The following is a 22,182-nucleotide window of genomic DNA, read 5'->3' as shown; positions in this document are numbered from 1 at the left end:
TTAAACATCTTTGATATATATTATAGAGGAGATACGAATGTTATTTCTCTCATGCTTTATCATACAAACCAAACTTTCTTCCATGTGTTTATTCAACATTAACTTATTAAATGATAACTGTGCATGACAGGATTTGGACTAGATACTGGGTATACAAAAATGTATAATGTACAGACTTTGTTTGCCTCTATGAACTTCAAAGTCAGAGGAAAACAGAAACATAATAAATTAATGTACTATAAGGTGCATACAGTATAAACATACTGATAAGAAGTCATAGAAAAGAAAAAGTTAATATTTTCATTAAAATGGTTGAGAATTGTTTATGGAGTATAAACCAGAGGTGATATTAAAGATATTTATTGGTCAAGATGAAAGCAGTCAGTCAATCAGAACAGAACTGGCAGAGCACTGACCAATCAGAATGGACACTAGCTGTCTACACTTTTTTCACCATATTGGTGTATACACTGACTACCCATTAGCCCAGGTACACATGCACAGCTACTTCATTCCATTCTTTAGAATCCTTTGCTGTCAAAGGTAAGTTCATCTTGATTTGCACGCTGGGGATTGTGACTAGGTTACTGAACCTAAGAAAGGCACAGCTAACATGACTGCCGATAAGGTGATTTTCTAAAAAGCAGTTAAGTGTTTACTCTGTACCAGTTTCTGTATTAAAATTTAAGTGCGTTCAGCACCTAACTCTTACAATCTGTGGTGTAATCTTTTTTATTTTACAATTGAAAAAAGTGAAGTTTAGAAAGGATAAATGACTTTCTCAAGTTCGAAAGGCGAGTAAAACAAATAATAAAACCAGATAGACATCGCCAGAGGACTTATTGTGAATCTGCAATATGACTTCTTATAGAAAGGTGTTGTGGCTTTTTATTGAGGGATACTGCTCAATCCCTCAATGGTTTTCAAAAGTTGGTAGGTTTTCAAAAGCATTTATTGCCTGAAGTACAAAAAACAAAAGAGATTATACCATTGCCAGGAGGGAGCATTGTAAGGTTTGGAGAGAAGAGGATTTAGAAATTTTGAACGTACCGAGTTTGAAGTTTTGTGAGATTTACAAGTAGTGATGTCCAATCAGCAATTAGATACACTCATTTAGAGATAAAAATTTTGGAATTATGTAGTTTATTATCAAAGCTACTGAATGTAGGTAAGCTCAGAAAAATGACATAGAGAAGCTTAGAAACCTTTGGAACAACCCTGACGAAGAGCGGCATTTAAGCTACATGTAGTGTAAGTGAGGACTCAGAGTGCAGTGAAAAATATGAAGTTTCAGAATTCAATGGAAAACATGTTTTAAAGAGATCAATAGCATCAAATGCTGCTGAGTTATCGAGTAAAAAAAAGGACTGATAAGTATTCAGTGTACTTAGCAATATAACCTTGTTGAGAGCGGGGTCGATTGTATGGGCAGAAGCTGGGCTGAAATGTATTGAAGAAGAGAGTGAGAGTTGAAATGGCAAAGGGGAATATCATTACTTCTTTGGAAAAGTTCGAAAAGAGGAGTAAAAACAAAGTGTGGTGGGTGAAGGGGCAAGTTGAGTGGAAAAAGGAGTTTATATATATACACATATATAAAAGGAGTTTATATATATACACATATACACATATATACATATGTGTATACACATATGTATACATATGTATATATACATATACATATATAAATTGTGGTAAAATATGCATAACAAAGTTTACCATCTTAATCATTATTTTTTGAGCCACCCAGGCACCCTCCATCTTAATCATTATTAAGTGTGCAGTTCAGTAGGATTAAGTTGAACATTCACATATTTGTGTAACCAATCTCCAGCATTTTTTCATTTTGCAAAACTGATCATTAAACATTAATGTTAAACAACACTTCATTTCCCCTTCCCCCAAGTCCTTGGCCACTACCATTCTACTTTTTGTTTCTATGATTTGACTACCTGGATACCTCATATAGGTGGAATCACACAGTATTTGTCTTTTGGTGACAAATGTCCTCCAGGTTCATCCACGTTGTAGCATGTATTGGAATGGAAAGACATTATTTTAAGAGAGGAGAGATTAGAATTTATTTAAATTCTAAAGAGGAAAAAAACTGTGACATGAGAATAGGGGGAGAATCTATGTATGAGGTCCTGAAGGAGGTAGTGGGAGATGGGATTCCCAGTAAAGATAGAAGAATATGGAATGAGTGGAATGGAGGAAATAATGAGTATATGTGCACAAATAAATTTTTAAGTGCAGTGTTATGAAATCAAAAGTTTTAATATGATGGCTTTAGAATGTATGAATAAATGAATGAATGAATGAATGAACAAACATTTTTGTTCCATGGATATATATTACAGAACTGATGAATAATTCTGGCCCTTGATCAGAACAAGTCTAATTGAACATTTTTGTCCTTGGAAAAAAAGTTTTAAGACCTGCATCTTCTGGATAGTAGTTAGTAGTGTTACTTTTCTTTACAAGGAATAACATTAAAGGTATAAAATTTATGCCTGAGATTGACAAAAATTATTTTCTGGCTAACTGCTCTAAGAGACTTAGATTATTATTAACTTTTTATACAATTGTGATAATAACTATACCTACTGAAGGTATTCCACTGAATATAAAAGTTGATTTTAGCAAATGTACTACTTTGAAATTCTTACCTACAGTTTCTGGTCTGAGAGATGCAATAGATACTTCTGCTCCAATCAGTCCGAAGAGAAGGGGCTGAAAAATGTACCAGGCACCTGCAATAATTTTTTCAACCTCTGCCTAAAAGAAACAAACACACACACACACACACCACAGATTTTTATTATATGAAGTTATAAGTTCTAAGAATTTTACTAATTTGAAAATTGAGTCAATTTGACCTGAGATAGGCTTTATTTCTCTGAAATTTATAAATAAGAAAACAGAAATAAGAGAACAGAAAATTACATGAAGATCTTTCTAACAAAGTTATTATATGAGGTGATTTAGAGTTGGTTTACAAATTATGCTAATTATAAGAATCTAATAAAATAATCTTATAAGGACTTCTACTTCTGAATATATGATAGGTATGTGTATACATGTAATACTTAGATTATTTTATAGTTTAAAATTTTGTTAATTTTCATTCAGCAATATCATTCAGAGATCTTATAATAGCCGTAAATATATCTAAATACACATCTAATTTTTGCCCTATAGTAATCTGTGGTATGGAATTATCAGTATATGTAATCATTTCTTTATTGACGGGCCTTTAGTTGTTTCCAATTTTATCTTTATAAAAAACAGTTTAAGGTTATCCCAAATCATGCACAAAAATATAATTCACATATAGTAAAGTGCTGTGGTTATTAATTTATTACCCCTTAGCTCCAAATCCACATTTCATTGTTGTTCCGGAGAAAATGAAGTTGAGGCCTTTAAATATTTCTCCTTTGCTACGTGGCATCACTAAATTTTGTCAGTAGAGGGTGCTGAAGAGATATTACAGGGAAGAAGCTCTTCCTGATTTCCTGGGTTCCTCTCTGCAGAATCCTATAGCACACTTGGGTTTCTTTAGTATACAGATGGTTTCCACAGTGCTGGGCTCCAGCAGTGCATGGCAGCTAGTAGCACCCAGTGGCCAGCAGAGGCCCTAAGCTTACCCTAAGGGAGTTTCATAGCCAAATCCCTTGGGCAAAATACTTCCCCATGCACACTAGATGGTGAATTTCCTGCAAATCTGGAATATAGATTTCCAGCAAATTGTCCAGACAGGACACCATGGGTGTCTTCTGTACCATCCAGTGAACAAAGCCTTTCTTTCTTTCTTTCTTTCTTTCTTTCTTTCTTTCTTTCTTTCTTTCTTTCTTTCTTTCTTTCTTTCTTTCTTTCCACCAGCTAAATTGCAAGGCCCTTATCAGTTCATTCTCATCTATCTTTCTTTCTTTCTTTCCACCAGCTAAATTGCAAGGCCCTTATTACTTCATTCTCATCTTTAAAATGAGAGTTTTCTATAAGATAACATCCAAGATCCTTTATCATTTAGTGACAATGACTAGTTCTACCAAAACTGAGGTCCAGTCACCACATTTCCATCTTTAATATAGTTTTTAGAGTATACCATAGCTAAAGCTCAGACTTCAGTTGGTATCCATGTTAATGAAGAACAAATCTATTAATCTTAGGTTACTTAGCCTTCTGTTGCCATGACTAATTATTTAAGGGAAGGCCTCGATCTCAGGACCCCAGGATCATGACCCGAGCCGAAGGCAGAGGCTTTAACCCACTGAGTCACCCAGGCACCCCCAGAGACTTAATTTTAAATTGCAAAGCATAACAATGTGTTTTTAATACACTTGGTATGTGTTTTCAAATAGATGTCAAAATACGAAAATGTGCCCTACCCAAGAATGTTTTATTGTTGTAATACAGTTGTATTACAGAATAGAACCCTCTGTAGTCAGGTAAACCTGACTTGAATCTCAGTGCCACTTTCTAATTTTGTGACCTTGAACACGTTTTTTTTGTGTGTGTGTGTCTTTCTGATTTATGGTCTCTATAAAATGGAAATGGTAATACTTTTAAATTTTTTGTGCTTGAAAATAAATGAGAATATCCACTTAATGCCTAGCATAGAACTATACAGACTGGCAATAAAATTTTATTAAAAAATGGGCAGAAGACATGAACAGACATTTTTCCTAAGAAGACATACAAATGGCTAAGAGACATATGTAAAGATGCTCAATATCACTGATCATCGGGAAAATACAAATAAAAAAAAAAACAAAACATATCATCTCACACCTGTCAGAATGGCTAAAATTAACAATACATGAAACAACAGGTGTTGGCAAGGATGTGGAGAAAGGGGAACCCTCTTATGCTGTTGGTGGGAATGCAAACTGGTGCAACCACTCTGGAGAACAGTATGGACATTCCTCAAAAAGTTAAAAATAGAACTACCTTATGACCCAGTAATTGCACTACTGGGTGTTTACACAAATGGTACAAAAATATTGATTTGAAGGGATACACGCACTCTGATGTTTATAGCAGCATTATCAATGATAGCAAATTATAGAAAGAGCCCAAATGTACATTGACTGATGAATGGGTAAAGAAGAGGTGGAATATATATATAATGGAATATTACAAAGCCATCAAAAAGAATGAAATCTTGCCATTTTCAATGACATGGATGGAGTTACAGAGTCGTGCTAGGCTAAGCTAGATAAGTTAGTCAGAGACAAATACCGTATGATTTCACTCATATGTGGACTTTCTCCATTCCTTTGAAGCCCATTCATCTGTTCTTTCTCATGGCCTCAATACCCTTCTCTAGACAATGCTCCAGGCAGTCCCTAACATCCCTTTCTCCTCTGAAGCAAGACTATGCAGTTATACTTGTCCTAACTTTGTAATCACTTCCTTGTATAGTGAGAGCCTCCCATCGGAGTGTTCTTTGCTCACAAGGAAATTATGTTTCTAGTATACCTCTACAGAGATTCACTCAACTGAATTTGAATATATACCTAACTTCAAGCTTTATAACCCTCACATATTTTTCCATATGGCATTATTTTAAGTTTAGTCACTTTGAACAGTTGTTTCCAGGTTGTCCAAAATGATATATCTGCATTTAGTTAGGTCAGCTACATCTAATTTCTTCATTAAATAGAACAGCATTTGCTCCTGTCAAGTTCAAATCTACAAACATGTAACTTGAAATTAAAATTAGTGAATGGCCACCAGCTAACTTCCATTTTACATATGGAGAAATAATCTTAATAACTTTGAAAATCAGTAAGAAAAACCAAAACAATCTTTTAAAAATGGACACAGACTTTTGAACAAATTGGTTAGTAAGCAAAGGAAGAGACAAGTAGCTTCTCTCAAAAAAAATGTAAATCAGATCAATAATGAGATACATTTTTTACCTCTTAGGTTAGCAAAATATCTGATTTTTATTAATTTCTTCAGAAAAATAGATCCCTGGGAGATAGGAGGAAGATGGTGGAGGAGTAGGAGACCTTAATTTTGTCTGGTCCCAGGAATTCAGCTCGATAGCTATCAAATCATCCTGAACACCTGTGAACTCAACTGGAGATCTAAGAAAAGAATTGCTGCAATTCTACAAATGGAAAAGCTACCACTTTCTGCAAGGTAGGAGGTACGAAGAAGTGAATCAGAGATGACATATCAGAAGATAAACCCCAGGGGGAGGGAGCCTCTGTAGGTCAGTTACAGGAAAGTGATATAGCATGGAGTGCAAAATCAGAACTTTTAGAAGTCTGCTGTGGTGAGGAATGTCCTCATGTCCCCACCTGAAAGGCACTCAGGTGGTGAAATGGGGTGGAATCCTAGGTGGGACAGTGTGGTCTCAGGATTCTGGAGTTACAAAAAGAACCACAACGAAGTGGGATTTATTCCTGGGCTGCAAGGGTAGTATAACATCCGCAAATCAATTAATGTGATACACTACATTAATAAAGGAAAGGATAAGAATCATATGATCTAATCAATAGATCCAGAAAAAGCATGTGACAAAGTACAGCATTCTTTCTTAACACTCTTCACAGTGTAGGGAATAGAGGGAATAGGCCTCATATCATAAAAGCCATCTATGAAAAGCCCATAGCAAATATCATTCTTATTGGGGGAAAGCTGAGAACTTCTCCCCTAAGTTCAGGAACACAATAGGAATGTCCACTATCACCACTATGGTTCAACATAGACATACTAGAAGCTCTAGCCTCAGCAATCAGGCAACAAAAAGAAATAAAAGGCATCTCGTTGGCAAAGAAGAAGTCAAACTCTCACTCTTTACAGATGACATGATATGCTATGTGGAGAACTCAAAAGATTCCATCCCCAAATTGCTAGAACTCATATAGGAATTCAGCAAAGTGGCCAGATATAAAAATGAACACACAGAAATCTGTTGTATTTCTATACACAACAACGAGACAGAAGAAAGATAAATTAAGGAGTCAATCCCATTTACAATTGTACCAAAAACCATAAGATACCTAGGAATAAGCCTAACCAAAAAGTCAAAGGATCTGTACTCTGAACACTGCAGGCCATTTATGAAAGAAATTGAGGAAGACACAAAGAAATGGAAAAACGTTCCATGTTCATGGATTGGAAGAACAAATATTGTTAAAATGTCTATGCTACCTAGAATAGTCTATACATTCAATGCAATCCCTATCAAAATACCATCAGCTTTTTTCATAGAGCTTGAACAAATAATCCTAAAATTTCTATGGGACCAGAAAAGACCAAATGAATGCTGAAAAAGAAAACTAAATCTGGTGTCATCACAATTCTGGACTTCAAGCTCTATTACAAAGCTGTAGTTATCAAAACAGACACATGGATCAATGGAACAGAATAGGGAACCCAGAAATGGACCCTCAACTGTATGGTTAACTAATCTTCAGCAAAGCAGGAAAGAATATACAATGGAAAAAAGACAGTCTCTTCAAAAAATGGTGTTGGGAAAACTGGACAGCCACATGCAGAAGAATAAAAGTGGACTATTTTCTTATACCACATACAAAAATAGACTCAAAAATGGATGAATGACCTAAATGTGAGACAGGAATCCATCAAAATCCTAGAGGAGAACAGGTCTGTGACCTCAATCATTGAAACTTCTTGCTAGACATGTCTCCAGAGGCTCAGGAAACAAAGGCAATGACCTATTGGGATTTCATCAAGTTGAAAAGCTTCTGCACAGCAAAGGAAATAGTTGACAAAACCGAAAGACAGCTGACAGAATGGGAAAAGATATTTGCAAATGGCCTATCAGATAAAGGGTTAGTATCTAAAATCTATAAAGAACTTACCAAACTCACCACCCAAAGAACAAATAATCCAATCAAGAAATGGGCAAAAGACATGAAGAGACATTTCTCCAAAGAAGACATACGCATGGCCAACAGACAGCTGAAAAAATGCTCCATAACATTCAGCATCAGGGAAATACTAATCAAAATCACAATGAGATACCACACACAGTGATCAGAATGGCTAAAATTAACAAATTAGGAAAAGACAGATGTCAGTCTGTCTCTCACTGACAGATGTCAGAGAGGAGGTGGAGAAAGGGGAACCCTCCTACACTGTTGGTGGGAATGCAACAGTGCAGCCACTCTGGAAAACAGTGTGGAAGTTCCTCAAAAAGATGAAAATAGAGCTACCGTATGATCCAGCAATTGTATTATGAGGTATTTAACACAAAGATACAAATGTCGTGATCCGAAGAGGGACCTGCACCCCAATGTTTGTAGCGGCAATGTCCACAATAGCTAAACTAAGGAAAGAGCTCAGATGTCCACCAACAGATGACTGGATAAAAAAGATGTGATATATATGTATATATGTGTATATGTATATATACATACATATATAATGGAATATTACACAGCCATCAAAAAGAATGAAATCTTCCCATCTGCAATGACATGGGTGGAACTAGAAGGTATTATGCTGAGTGAACTAGGACAATTAGAAAAAGACAATTAGCATATGACCCTACTCATATGTGGGATTTAAGAAAAAAAACAGAAGATCATAGGGGAAGGGAAGGAAAAATAAAACAAGACAAATCAGAAAGGGAGACAAATCATAAGAGACTCTTAAGTATAGGGAACAAACAGGGTTGCTGGAGGAGAGGAGCTGGAAGAATGGGGTAAGTGGGTGATGGTCATTAAGGAGGACACATGATATAATGTGCATTGAGTATTATATAACACTGATGAATCACTGAACACTACCTCTGAAACTAATAATATGATAAATGTTAATTAGCTGAGTTTAAATGAAAAAATAAATTTAAAGAAAGAAAAACAGATCATAGTCACACACTGTTGGGGAGAATATAAATTGGTGCAGTCTTTTAAAAGGGTAAACTGATATTATTAAAAGTATCAATGTGCATTTTCTTTCATAGAGGAATTATGTTCCTAGAAATATATCCTGTAGATAAAGTATATTATATTTTGTTGATTTCCCCCCCAATTTCTCATTTCTGAAATTAGTATGTCATATCATAGTTTAAAAACAGCATTGTTTTTCATTTTTTGTGGCATGTAAAATTCTTGGTGGCATGGTAAAATAATGGTGCTTTTTATACCTGATGATGTCTTAGAGTTTATAAAATATGGCAGGGTATTTTACATGGCAGGATATATAAAATATGGTAGGATATTTTATTGAAACAGTTTTTTTGTTTTTTTTTTTAAGATTTTATTTATTTTTTTGACAAAGAGAGATCACAAGTAGGCAGAGAGGCAGGCAGAGAGAGAGAGGGGGAAGCAGGCTCCCCGCTGAGCAGAGGGCCCGATGTGGGGCTCGATCCTAGGACCCTGGGATCATGACCTGAGCCGAAAGCAGAGGCCTTAACCCACTGAGCCACCCAGGCGCCCCTATTGAAACAGTTTTTATCTTAGCAGAAAACCAGAAACAATCCAACTATCTATTAATATGAGACTGGTTAATTATAATACAGCATACAATATAATACTCTGTAGCCCTTACAAAGAATAAGGCAGGCAGCATGGAAATATGACCATGATGTATTTTAAGTAAAGATATCAAATTATAGATTTGTATATAAGGGGGAAGAGGACACATGTGTTTACACTTGGGGTATATTTATGCACAGAAAATAGCTCTTATGATTAAATAACTTATTAACTTGATATGAAGAAAGTATCTGGAAAGGAAAAATTTATCTGATCAGAAGTAACTTAAATGAGTAGAAGAACTTAAAATTCACCTTTTCGCTGGCCCATCTCAAGCCTGCAAGGAAGGACATGACCAATGTGCACAGTCCTCCTGACCCAGGGAAACCAAAATACACGCTGCTGAACACAGCTAGCACAGACAGCCCCAAAACAAGGAATGCTCTCTTCCATACAAGTTTGTCCTTGAGGAGAGAAAAGAGGTTGGTTAGATCAATTATTTCATATAGCTGATTTTTTAATGATTGACTTTTCCATATTCAGGACTTAGTGGGAAATAAAAATGTCTGCCTGTGCCCATAAATGCACACCGTAACATTTGCTGTCCTTTCCTTAATGAAGGTAGAGTTGGCACATGTATAGATGCCGGTTCCTCTTTTAGGAGCGCTAGTTCCCTTCCTCTGCAGTTATCAAAAATGGAATTTCAGAGGGCTGAATGCAACAGCAGAAAAAAGTGCATGGGCTTTGGAGCCTGACAGACCAGAGTTAGAATTCCAGCTCTTTTACACCCCTAGCGTATGGAGGGTTCCCATTACCTAGCTTCTTCAGGCTTTGTTTCCTCCTCCCTGAAAGCAGTTATGTTACAGGGTTTTTGGCTTTTTTTTTTTTTAATTTTTTTTATGAACATATAATATATTTTTATCCCCAGGGGTACAGGTCTGTGAATCACCAGGTTTACACACTTCACAGCACTCACCATAGCACATACCCTCCCCAATGTCCATAAGCCCACTCCCCTTCTCCCAACCCCCCTCCCCCCAGCAACCCTCAGTTTTGTGAGATTAAGAGTCACTCATGGTTTGTCTCTCTCCCAATCCCATCTTGTTTCATTGATTCTTCTCCTACCCCCTTAACTCCCCATGTTGCATCACCACTTCCTCATATCAGGGAGATCATATGATAGTTGTCTTTCTCTGATTGTTACAGGGTTTTTGTGAAGGTTATAGATGTGATATCTCTATTATTTTTAGTCTCTTGACTCTTCATTGTGATGCTCTCCTGGTTTTTCTTTCTAAACCCTTCAAAATTGAGAAGCTTTAAGCGGCTATAGATTGAGAGTAGTTTTTTTTGTTGTTGTTAAAGGTCTAAGAAATGTGCACCTCTCTTCCTTTACTCTTCTCTCATCAGCCTTTTAAACTTCTCATCACCTTTTTTAAATTTTAAAATTATTTTTAATTTTTTTGAGTGTAGTTGACACACAATGTTACATTAGTTTACATTAGTATACAACTCAGTAATTCACTTCTCTCTATGGTGTGTTATGCTTACAAGCATAGCTATCAGCTGTCACCATACAATGCTATTACGGTATCACTGACTATATTCCCGGTGCCATGCCTCTTATTCCCATGACTTATTCCATTTCTAAAGGCAGGTAACTTCCGCTCCCCTTCACTCTTTTTTCCCATTTCCCTTTCCCCCACCCCTCTGGCAACCAACAGTTTGTTCTCTCCATTTATAGTTCTGATTCTGATTTTTGTTTATTCATTTATTTTTGCTTTTAGATTCCATATATGAGTGAAATCATCGGCTATTTGTCTTTCTCAGTCTGATTTATTTCAGTTAGCATAATACCCTCTAGAGCCATCCATGTAGTTGCAAATGGCAAGATCTCAACCTTTTTTATGGCTGCTCAACATTCCATTGTATACATACCACACCTTCCTTTTCCATTCATCTGTCAATGGACACTTATATTGCTTCCATATCTTGGCTATTGTAAATAATACTGTGGTAAACACAGGGGTGCATAGTCTTTTCAAATTAGTGTTTTCTTTGAGTTAATATCCAGTAGTAGAATTACTGGGTCATCTGGTATTCCTATTTTTAATTTTTTGCGGAGCCTCCATAATGTTTTCCATAGTGGCTGTACCAATTTACATTCCCACCAACAGTGCTCAAGGGTTTCTTTTTCTCTGTAGCCTTGTCAACACTTGTTATTTCTTGTCTTTTTTATTTTAGCCATTCTGAAATGTGTAAGGTAATGTTTTATTGTGGTTTTGATTAGCATTTCCCTGATGATAAGTAATGATGAGCATCTTTTCATGTGTCTGTTGTCCATCTGTATGTCTTCTTTGGGAAAATATCTATTCAGGTACTCTGCCCATTTTTAATTGGATTATTTGTGTTCTTTTGGTGATGAGTTGTAAAAGTTCTTTTTTTTGAATTGTATAAGTTCTTTATATTTTTTGGATACTAAGCCCTATTGGCTATATCATTTGCAAATATCTTCTCTCATTCAGTAGTTTGTCTTTTAGTTTTGTTGATGGTTTCCTTCATTATGCAAAAGCCTTTTATTTTGAGGTTGTTCCAATAGCTTATTTTTGCTTTTGTTTCCCTTGCCTTACGAAATATATCTAGAAAAATGTTGTCATGGACCAAGCTTCTTGATCACTTTAGAAGGCAAGCGGGTCTTTAGAAGTACTTGATTTGGAGGCATGCAGGCTCTGGTAGTGAACTACCAGAGTTCATTCCCAGCTCTGTTCCTTTCCAGCTATGTGAACTTTTTCAGCTTCTTCCTGAATATCAATTTCCTCATCAGCAAAAAGATCATATTAATAGTACTTGCTTCATGGGTCTTATGTGGCTTACAGTAGATTGCATAGATTTATATGCTTGCAATGGATCAATGCTTTCTAAAAAACAGTCAGTGATGATGGAAATTTCTATAAATGCACCATTGGAATGTTCTCTATCTGCTATAGCCACATGTAGTTAGCTAGTGGCTGCCATATTGAATGGAATGGCACTTTACTGTACTTACCTCTCATTTTATATAGAGTAAGCAACAAAATGTAAGTCATTATTTTTCTCTTTATTTTGTTGTATAATTAGAAAATCCCATGATTTTCTTTCATGCATTCATAAAATCTTTTACAATTTTAGTTGGAATTTTTTGGAGCATAGCAAAAATTCAAATCAGCATACCTTCTGATAATGGAAATATTAATGTTCTTCACATTCTACTTTAGTAAAATTTCTAATTCCATTCAAAATGTCCTAAAATCTCAAAATAATGCCATTTCTTATAGGAAACAAACAAGATTTTTATACATTTATCTATTCCAAGAGACTTAAGAGGGTAAAAGAAAACAAAACAAAAAGAACTCTGTAATATTAAGAAGTCATTGTGTATAACAAAGAACTTTGATCTCCTTGGAAAGAAATATTGGATGATACTATAATGAGATGTTAAGGTTTAGGTATTTGATGGTATTAGAACCTGGGGTATGCTAATACTAAAAAAGGGGACCCAAAAGTCATTTTATATTTTGATTACTTGAACATTATAATAGTAAAATAAAAAATAAAAACAACAAAAATGGCTTACATATTTGGAAATTGGTGTTATTTATTCTTCAGTGAAATTTAAAGTTTACTGAATATAAATTTGAGGAAAAAATTTTAGGGTTGTATTAAAATCTTATATAGTTAATGCTTAACAATACAGGTTCAAGATGCAATGGGTCCACTTACATGCAGATTTTTTTTTATCAATACAGTGCTGTAAGTGTATTTTCTCTTATGATTTCTTTTCTTTTTTTTTTTTTTAAAGATTTTATTTATTTATTGACAGAGATCACAAGTAGGCAGAGAGGCAGGTAGAGAGAGAGTGGGGGATACAGGCTCCCTGCCGAGCAGAGGGCTGGATGCGGGGCTCAATCCCAGGATCCTGGGATCATGACCTGAGCAGAAGGCAGAGGCTTTAACCCACTGAGCCACCCAGGTGCCTCTCTTCCTTACGGTTTTCTTAATAACATTTTCTTTTCTCTAGCTTACTTTATTGTAAGAACACAATGTATAATACATACAACATGCAAAATGTGTGTTAATCAACTGTTTATGTTATCAGAAAGGCTTTCTGTCAACAGTGAGCTATTAGTAGTTAAATTTTGGGGGACTCAAAAGTTATACATGGATTTTTGACCATATAGGGGGTCTGTGCCCCTAATCCCTACATTGTTCAAGGGTCAAATGTGTATCTAGCCCTCTTTATAAATCTCATGGGTGGCACTGATTTGGCAATAAGCAGTTTTAGAATGGGGAGCCATTTCGTTTTTCTTTTTAAAATTTTTAAATAAACATATAATGTATTTTTATCCCCAGGGGTACAGGTCTGTGAATCGCCAGTTTTACATACTTCACAGCACTCACCATAGCACATGCCCTCCCCAATGTCCATACCCCCCCCCAACCTCCCCGCAACCCTCGGTTTGTTTTGTGAGATTAAGAGTCACTTATGGTTTGTCTCGTTCCCAATCCCATCTTGTTTCATTTATTCTCTTCCTACCCCCCAAACCCTCCATGTTGCATCTCTACTTCCTCATATCAGGGAGATCATATGATAGTTGTCTTTTGGGGAGCCATTTCTAAATTATATTTTTCACATTGGCTTTCAGGGGACTATTCCAGAATGTTTTCCAATAACATTTTAAAGACTATTTTCCCATAGATTATTTATTTTACCTGGTCACTGCTTGGAAAGTACTGAATAAAAAATCCAAGAAGAGAACCAGCTGCCACACCAATTACCACTTCTAAGATTCCTCTGAGAACGTTAAAAATTGTGGAACCTTAAAAACATATAAAAAGAAAAACTTTAGACAGAACTCTAAATCCATAAATACTTAGACTTTAATCATCAACATAAAGCACCCAATTACATAGAAGGAAAATTATATAGATATTTCCTGTTCTCCACATTCTTAAGTACATATGACTTAAAATGTTTAATAAAATGGACCTATATTATATGAAAGCTATGCATATTATTGCAGATAAATTTCAAGAGACAGGCAAAAGATATGATTTCTGTACTTTTTTGTTTATCCACTTCAATAAAAATTTACTTAAAGGCCTAAGAAAATATAAAAGATAAAATTGATGAGTCAGAGCTAATTTGTTTTACTATGCAATAGGCAAAGTCTAGGTGAGAAGACATATCCTCTTTTCAAATTGCCATTTAAGAGCCTAATTTTTTTTTTTTACTAATAATATATTGATTTTAGTAGCTCTGATATATATAGAATATACTATCTTAAAAATCTGGCAATTAAAATTAAAAATCTTTTTCTTTTTTAGTTTTATTTATTTATTTATTTATTTGTAATTAATGTGGGGCTTGAACTCACAACCCCAACATCAGGAGTCACATGCCCTTCCAAATTAGCCAGCCAGTGGGGCTTGAACTCACAACCCCAAGATCAGGAGTCACATGCCCTTCCAAATTAGCCAGCCAGGAGCCCCAAGAATCTTTTCTTACTATAGTGAGTGTAGGGGATTTATTCTTTCACAAAAGTTATTTTTTTTTCTTTTAAAAGATTTTCTTTATTTATTTGAGATAGAGAGAGAGAAAGAGTAGAGCATGAGCAGAGAATAGGGGGAGGAGGGGAGGGAGAAGCAGGCTCTCTGCTGAGCAGGGAGCCCATCCAAGGCACCTGAGATCATGACCTGAGCCAAAGGCAGTTGCTTAACTGTCTGACCATCCAATTTTCCCTCAAAAGTTATTTCTAGAAGTCTGAAAACAAATTATTTTTTAAATTGCTTCAGAAGAGTCTTTATTTATTGCGTAGCTTCTTTAAGTATCATAATATGACTCATTGATAATAATACAATAATACTAAGGGACTTTAAAACCCCAGTTACATCAACAGACAGATCACTGAAGCAGAAAATCAACAAGGAAACAATGGCTTTGAATGGCACACTGCATTAGATGGACTTAACAGATACATTCAGAACATTTCATTCTAAAGCAGAATGCACAATCTTTTCAAGTGCACATGGGACATCCTTCAGGTCACAAATCAGTGCACATGGGACAGTCTTCAGGCTTCAAAAAGTACAAAAAGCCTAAGATAATGCCATGCATATTTTCTGACCACAACACTATGAAACTTAAAGTCAACCACAAGAAAAAATTTGGAAAGACGACAAATACATGGAGGTTATAGAACACTCTACTAGGGGCACCTCAGTGGCTCAGTCATTTAAGGGTTTGACTCTTGATTTCAGCTCAGATCATGATCTCAGTGTTGTCAAACTGAGTGCTGTACTGGGATCCACACTCCGGGTGTAGTCTGCTTGAGATTCTTTCTCTCCCTTTGCCCCTTCCCCTGCTCACTCTCTCTATAAATCAATAAATCAAATCTTAGGGGAAAAAAAGAACATCCTACTAAAGAATGAATGAATCAACCAGGAAAATTAAAGAAAAATTAAAAAATACATGGAAACAAATGATAATGAAAACAGGACACTCCAAAACCTTTGGGAGACAGCAAAAGCAGTCATAAAGGGAAGTATAGCAATACAGGCCTACCTAGAAAAGCAAGAAAAATCTCAAATAGACAGTCTAACCTTATAACTAAAGGAGCTAGAAAAAGAACAACAAATGAAGCCTAAAGCCAGAAGAAGGGAAATAATATAGATTAAAGCAGAAATAAATGATATAGAAACAAACAAACAAAAAACCCCAGTAGAACAGATCAACGAAACCAGGAGCTGGTTTTTTGAAAAAATTAATAAAACCGATAAACTCCTAACCATACTTACTGAAAAAAAAAAAAAAAAAGGAGAAAAGGCCCAAATTAAAAAACCACAAATGAGAGAAGGGATATCACAACCAACATCATAGAAACACAAGTAATTATAAAAGAATATTATGAAAAATTATATGCCAACAAATTGGGCAATCTGGAAGAAATGGACAAATTCCTAGAGACATATAAACTACCAAAACCAAAACAGGAAGCAAGAGAAAACTTGAACAGATCAATAACCAGAAAAGAAACTGAATCAGGAATCAGGGCGCCTGGGTGGCTCAGTGGGTTAAGCCGCTGCCTTTGGCTCAGATCATGATCTCGGGGTCCTGGGATCGAGTCCCACATTGAGCTCTCTGCTCGGCAGGGAGCCTGCTTCCTCCTCTCTCTCTCTGCTTGCCTCTCTGCCTACTTGTGATCTCTCTCTGTCAAATAAATTTTTAAAAATCTTAAAAAAAAAAAAAAAGAAATTGAATCAGGAATCAAAAATCTCCCAACTGGGGGTATAGCTCAGTGGTAGAGCATTTGACTGCAAAAATCTCCCAACAAACAAGAATCCAGGGCCAGATGCCTTTCCAGGGGAAATCTATCAAACATTTAGAGAAGACTTAATATATATTCTTCTCAAATTGTTCCAAAAAGTAGAAATGGAAAGAATACTTCCAGACTCATGATATGAGACCAACATTACCTTGACCTCCAAACCAGACAAAGACCACACTAGAAAAGAGACTTATAGGTCCATATCACTGATGAACATGGATGCAAAAATTCTCAACAAGATACTAGCAAAGGGAACCTTATAGTACAGTAAAAGAATAATTCACCACGATTAAGTAGGATTTATTCCTGGGTTGTAAGGGTGGTTCAATATTCACAAATCAATCAACATGATACACCGTGTTAAGAAAAGAAAGGATAAAAACCATATGATCCTCTCAATAGATGCAGAAAAAACATGACAAAGTACAGCATCCATTCTTGACAAAAATGCTCAACAAAATAGAGATAGAGGGAATATACCTCAATATCATAAAGGCAATATACAAAAGATCCATCACAAATATCATTCTCAATGGGGAAAACTGAGAGCTTTTCCTTTACAGTCAGGAACAATCCAGGGGTGTCCACTCTCACCACTCATATTAGCATAGTCCTTGTCTTAGCAATCAAAAAGCAAAAAGAAGTAAAAGGTATCCAAATTAGTAAGAACTCAAACTTTCATTATTTGCAGACAACATGATGCTCTTTGTAGAAAAACCAAAAGATCACCAAAAAATTGTTAGAAGTGATACACAAATTCAGAAAGTTGCAGGATACAAAATCAGCATACAGAAATCTGCTGCATTTCTACACACCAATAACGAAGCAGCAAAAGAGAAATCAAGGAATAAATCCCCTTTACAATTGTACCAAAACCCATTAAGATGCTTAGGAATAAGCCTAAACAAAGAGGGAAAAGATCTGTAATTTGAAAATTATAGAACACTTACGAAAGAAATGAAAGAAAACTAAAAAGAAATGGAAAAACATTCCAAGCTCATGGATTGGAAGAACAAATACTGTTAAAATGTATATACTACCCAAAGCAATCTACATATTTAACGCAATATCTACACAATACAACCACCATTTTTCACAGGGCTAGAACAATTATACAATTTGTATGGAACCACTGAAGACCCTGAATAGCCAAAGCAATCCTGAAAAAGAAAAGCAAAGCTCAAGGCATTACAATTCTGGACTTCAATCTCTATTACAAAGCTATAATCACCAAAACAGTATGGCCCTGGCACAAAAAAAGACACTTAGATCAATGGAACAGAACAGAGAACTCAGAAATGGACCCCAAATTCTATGGATGGTCAACTAATCTTCGACAAAGCAGGAAAGAATACTCAGTGGAAAAAAAAGTCTCTTTAACAAATGATGTTGGGAAAACGTGACCACTTTCTTAGACCATACACAAAAATAAACTTAAAATGGTAAACGACCTAAATGTGAGACAGGAAACCATCAGAATCCTAGAAGAGGACATAGGCAGCAACCTCTTAGACCCTGGCCATAGCAACTTCTTACCAAATATGTCTTCTGAGGCAAGGGAAACAAAAGCTAAAATGAACTATTGGGACTTCATCAAGATAAAAACCTTCTGCACAGTGAAGGAAATAATCAACTAAACTAAAAGTCACCCTTCAAGAATGGGAGACAATATTAGCAAATGACATATCTGATAAAGAGTTAATATCCAAAATTGATAAAGAACTTAAAAAACTTAGCACCCCCCCCCCCGCCAGTAATCCAGTTGAGAAATGGGCAGAAGACATGAATAGACACTTCTCTAAAGAAGTGAGTGACTAATAGATGGCTAAGAGGCACATGGAAAGATGCTCAATGTCACTGATTATCAGGAAATTATAAATCAAAACTATAATGAGATATCTATCGCCTCACATCTGTCAGAATGGCTAAAATTAACAATAGATGGAACAACAGGTGTTGGCAAGGATGTAGGGAAAGGGGAACCCTCTTACACTGTTGATGGGAATGCAAACTAGTGCAGTCACTCTGGAGAACAGTATTAGACATTCCTCAAAAAGTTAAAAATATAACTACCCTATGATCTAGCAATTGCACTCCTGAGTGTTTACCCAAAGGATTCAAAAGTAATGATTGGAAGGGATACATGCACCCCTATGTTTACAGCAGTGTTATCATTAATAACTAAATTATAGAAGGAGCCCAAATGTCCACTGACTGATGAATGGATAAAGAAGAGGTGGTAAAATAATGGAATATTACTCAGCCATGAAAAAGAATGAAATCTTGCTATTTGCAATGACATGGATGGAGTTTGAGAGTTTTATGCTAAGCTAGATAGTCAGAGACAAATACCATATGATTTTACTCATGCGTGGAATAAGAAATGAAACAGAGGAACATAGGGATAAAAATGAGAGAGAGGGATAAAAAAAAAGAAACAGACTTTTAATTAGAGAGAAGAAACAGGGTTTCTGGAGGGAAAGTGGATGAGGGATGGGCTAAATGGGTCATGGGTGTTATGGAGGGCATGTGTTCTCATGGGCACTGGGCATTGTATGTAAGTGATGAATCCCTAAATTCTACTCCTGAAGCTAATATTACACTTTATACTAACAGGGATTAAAAAAACTTGACATAAAAAAATCAAACTAACAAAAGCCCCCAAAAACAATTAAACAAGGAATATATAGGTAAGTAGAGCCTCTATTTTCTTCCATAGCAAACAGAATTTAGAATAATTTTAAAAACCTGTTAGCACATTGTACAGAAAATTATAAAAAAATTGCTCAAACACATAAGGAACATTCTCCCACACTGTTCTAAGAAAAAAATGTACTAACTAGTTATGTGGTTTCTCAATACGGTAGTTTAGGGTAACAGAACATGCCATCCCAAGGTAGGCCACTTTCACATAAGGATTATTTTGAGCAGAAGGCAACTGAGAAGAAACAGAATCAAGAAAAGATGTCCATCTTTCCTATTTACCTAAAAGAAGGACATACCTTTTAAAGTGTCCTTCTCCCCTCGACCAGGAAGGACAGAAGTTAACTGCTGAGACAACTTCAGGCTCTTATCAGCCTAAAGATGGCATCAGAGGAATCTGTGTAACAAACTTTGCTAAAAGCAGCCCTCGCTACCATTAGTGTCCCAATTTGCCTTTCCACAATTTGCTGCCTTCCACAGCTGAGTTCTTGTCCTTTACCTTGCACTTCTCTACAAAATTATTGTTCTTTGCTCAGATGCCATAGAGATAAGCTCCCAAATTCTAACGACCTCTTTGAGTTAGTCATCACTGAGTACTCCCCTCTGTAAGCTTGGTGCACAGGCTGGCAAACTGTTTTTTTCTTGTTAATTTGTATTTGTCAGTCTGATTTACAGGGCCCCAGCCAATGGACCTAAGGTGGGTAGAGGGGCAACCGTTTTTCCTTCCTGATAGTTTCAATCATCTCTCTTATTTAAAAAAGTAATTACCTCAGTAGTAATTTTATTTTGCTAGAGCAGCTCTTTGTTAGGTGATGGTGTGACTGTCAGAAGCATCTAGCTGTGATATGTCTCAAGCAATTACAGTAAATAATTTACTATAAATGTGTAGAAATTAACTAATTAGTTTTAGTCCCTGGTATGTAAAGTTGCTTAAGAAAGAAAAAAAGACTTCTTGGATACACCTCTAAATTTCTGATTCAGTAAGCCTGACAGGGCTTGTGATCCACCTTTTAAAATGTTCCAGGTAGTTCCCACCCAAAATGTCTAAGCACTACATTTAGTGGAGCAGGGCAGAGAGAACATAGCATTGTTGACTAGGAAAATTCTTAAACTATCCATAGCCCACACTCCCCAGATTATGAAAACCCCAGTAAGCCTTCCCTCACCTCCCCAATTTCTCTTCTTTCCAACCCCTATGGTTCTAATGCAAACTCTGATGCCTGCTTTCCATTCCCAAAGGCTCTGATTTAATTGGTCTGAGGTGGTGCCCACAGATGAGTATTTTTAAAAGCTCCCCAGGTAATTCTAGTGTGCAACTGAGGTTGAGAACACTGTTTCAAAGATGCAAACAAACAGAAAGTTTAACTCAGACACTGAGAGTAGAAAAGTGGTTGTCAGGGGTTAGGGGGTAGGGGAAAAGGGGAGAGGCTGGTAAAAGGGTACAAACTTTCACAATAAGATGAATGAGGTCTGAGGATCTAATGTTTAACATGGTAACTGTTAACTATATTGGATAAATGAAATTGGCTAAGAAAGTAGAGCTTAAATGTTCTCAACAACAACAACAACAAAAGGTAAATATGTGAGGTAATGGAATTGTTATTTAATTCAACAAGAGGATCATTTCACAATGTATACATGTATACTAGGCATCACACCACATGCTTTAAATGTCTTACAATTTGTCACATATACCTCAATAAATCTGGGAAAGAGAAAACAATAAAGTAACAAAATAACTAAATAACAAATAACAAAATAAATAAAGAAGCATACCAGGAGATCAGTGAGAACATGTCTGGACACATACAGTAGAATGAAAATAAAGATAAGAGTATAGATTTGATCTAATAGGTAATAGCAAATCCTCATTGGTTCTTGTACCACAAAGTAACACTATGAGAACTATATTTTGGTAAGATTAATTTAGTGATTGGATGTCTAAAGGCAACGTTAGGGCAGTGGGAAGAGGTGAGGTTCTAGGTAATCAGCATAAATTGTAATTGGGAAGATGGGGGTAGAGAAACTGAGAACATATGACCTTTCAAGAAAGTGTTTCCCATAATTCCCATAATTCTTGGAAACTAAACTTATGCCACAATTACATTTTGCCAATAATATTGAATTGCAGATCTTATCTCCCAATCTTGGACACGGATTAAAAAGAAACTTGTGCTGTGTTAAGGGAGAGTAAAAGTGTTGATAATAGTGTGGGACAAACAGTGCCTTGTGCCCTTCTCTTATTACTATTTAGCACAAAATATATACATATCGGACACTGGTAAGTACTAATAAGATACACATTAAAATCATTGTGGTTATTGCCCATAAATTGTTAAAGAGAAGAGAGCAGAAACTACTCCTATTTTATTTTATTTTATTTTTTTTAAAGATTTTATTTATTTATTTGACAGACAGAGATCACAAGTAGGCAGAGAGGCAGGCAGAGAGAGAGGAGGAAGCAGGCTCCTTGCTGAGCAGAGAGCCCGATGCAGGGCTCAATCCCAGGACCCTGGGATCATGACCTGAGCCGAAGGCAGAGGCTTAACCCACTGAGTCACCCAGGCACCCCAACTATACCTATTTTAGAAGAATGCTGCTCCTTCTGCTCGGACGGCTTGCAGGTCATTTGTGCTCTTTGAAAAACCTACTCATCTATG

General features: G+C 36.0%; 1 protein-coding gene across 2 annotated transcripts in view; it reads right to left on the bottom strand.

The window, feature by feature from the left end:
- The window catches only part of SLC9B2 (solute carrier family 9 member B2), a 53,926-nt gene that overhangs the window by 9,261 nt on the left and 22,483 nt on the right, over positions 1-22,182 (bottom strand). The window contains exons 8-10 of one of the 2 annotated variants that reach the window (XM_059171832.1): positions 14,205-14,311; positions 9,773-9,922; positions 2,667-2,775 (exon numbers count right to left, since the gene is read on the bottom strand). In XM_059171832.1, the coding sequence (XP_059027815.1) occupies positions 2,667-2,775; positions 9,773-9,922; positions 14,205-14,311 (366 nt within the window). The remainder of the gene's footprint in view (positions 1-2,666; positions 2,776-9,772; positions 9,923-14,204; positions 14,312-22,182) is intronic. The other variant, XM_059171838.1, reaches the window with a different exon arrangement.

This window comes from Mustela lutreola, chromosome 1 (assembly GCF_030435805.1).
Source record: "Mustela lutreola isolate mMusLut2 chromosome 1, mMusLut2.pri, whole genome shotgun sequence".
NCBI lineage: Eukaryota > Metazoa > Chordata > Mammalia > Carnivora > Mustelidae > Mustela > Mustela lutreola.
Note: the sequence above shows the minus strand (reverse complement) of the source record. Positions and strands in the feature narration are given on the sequence as shown.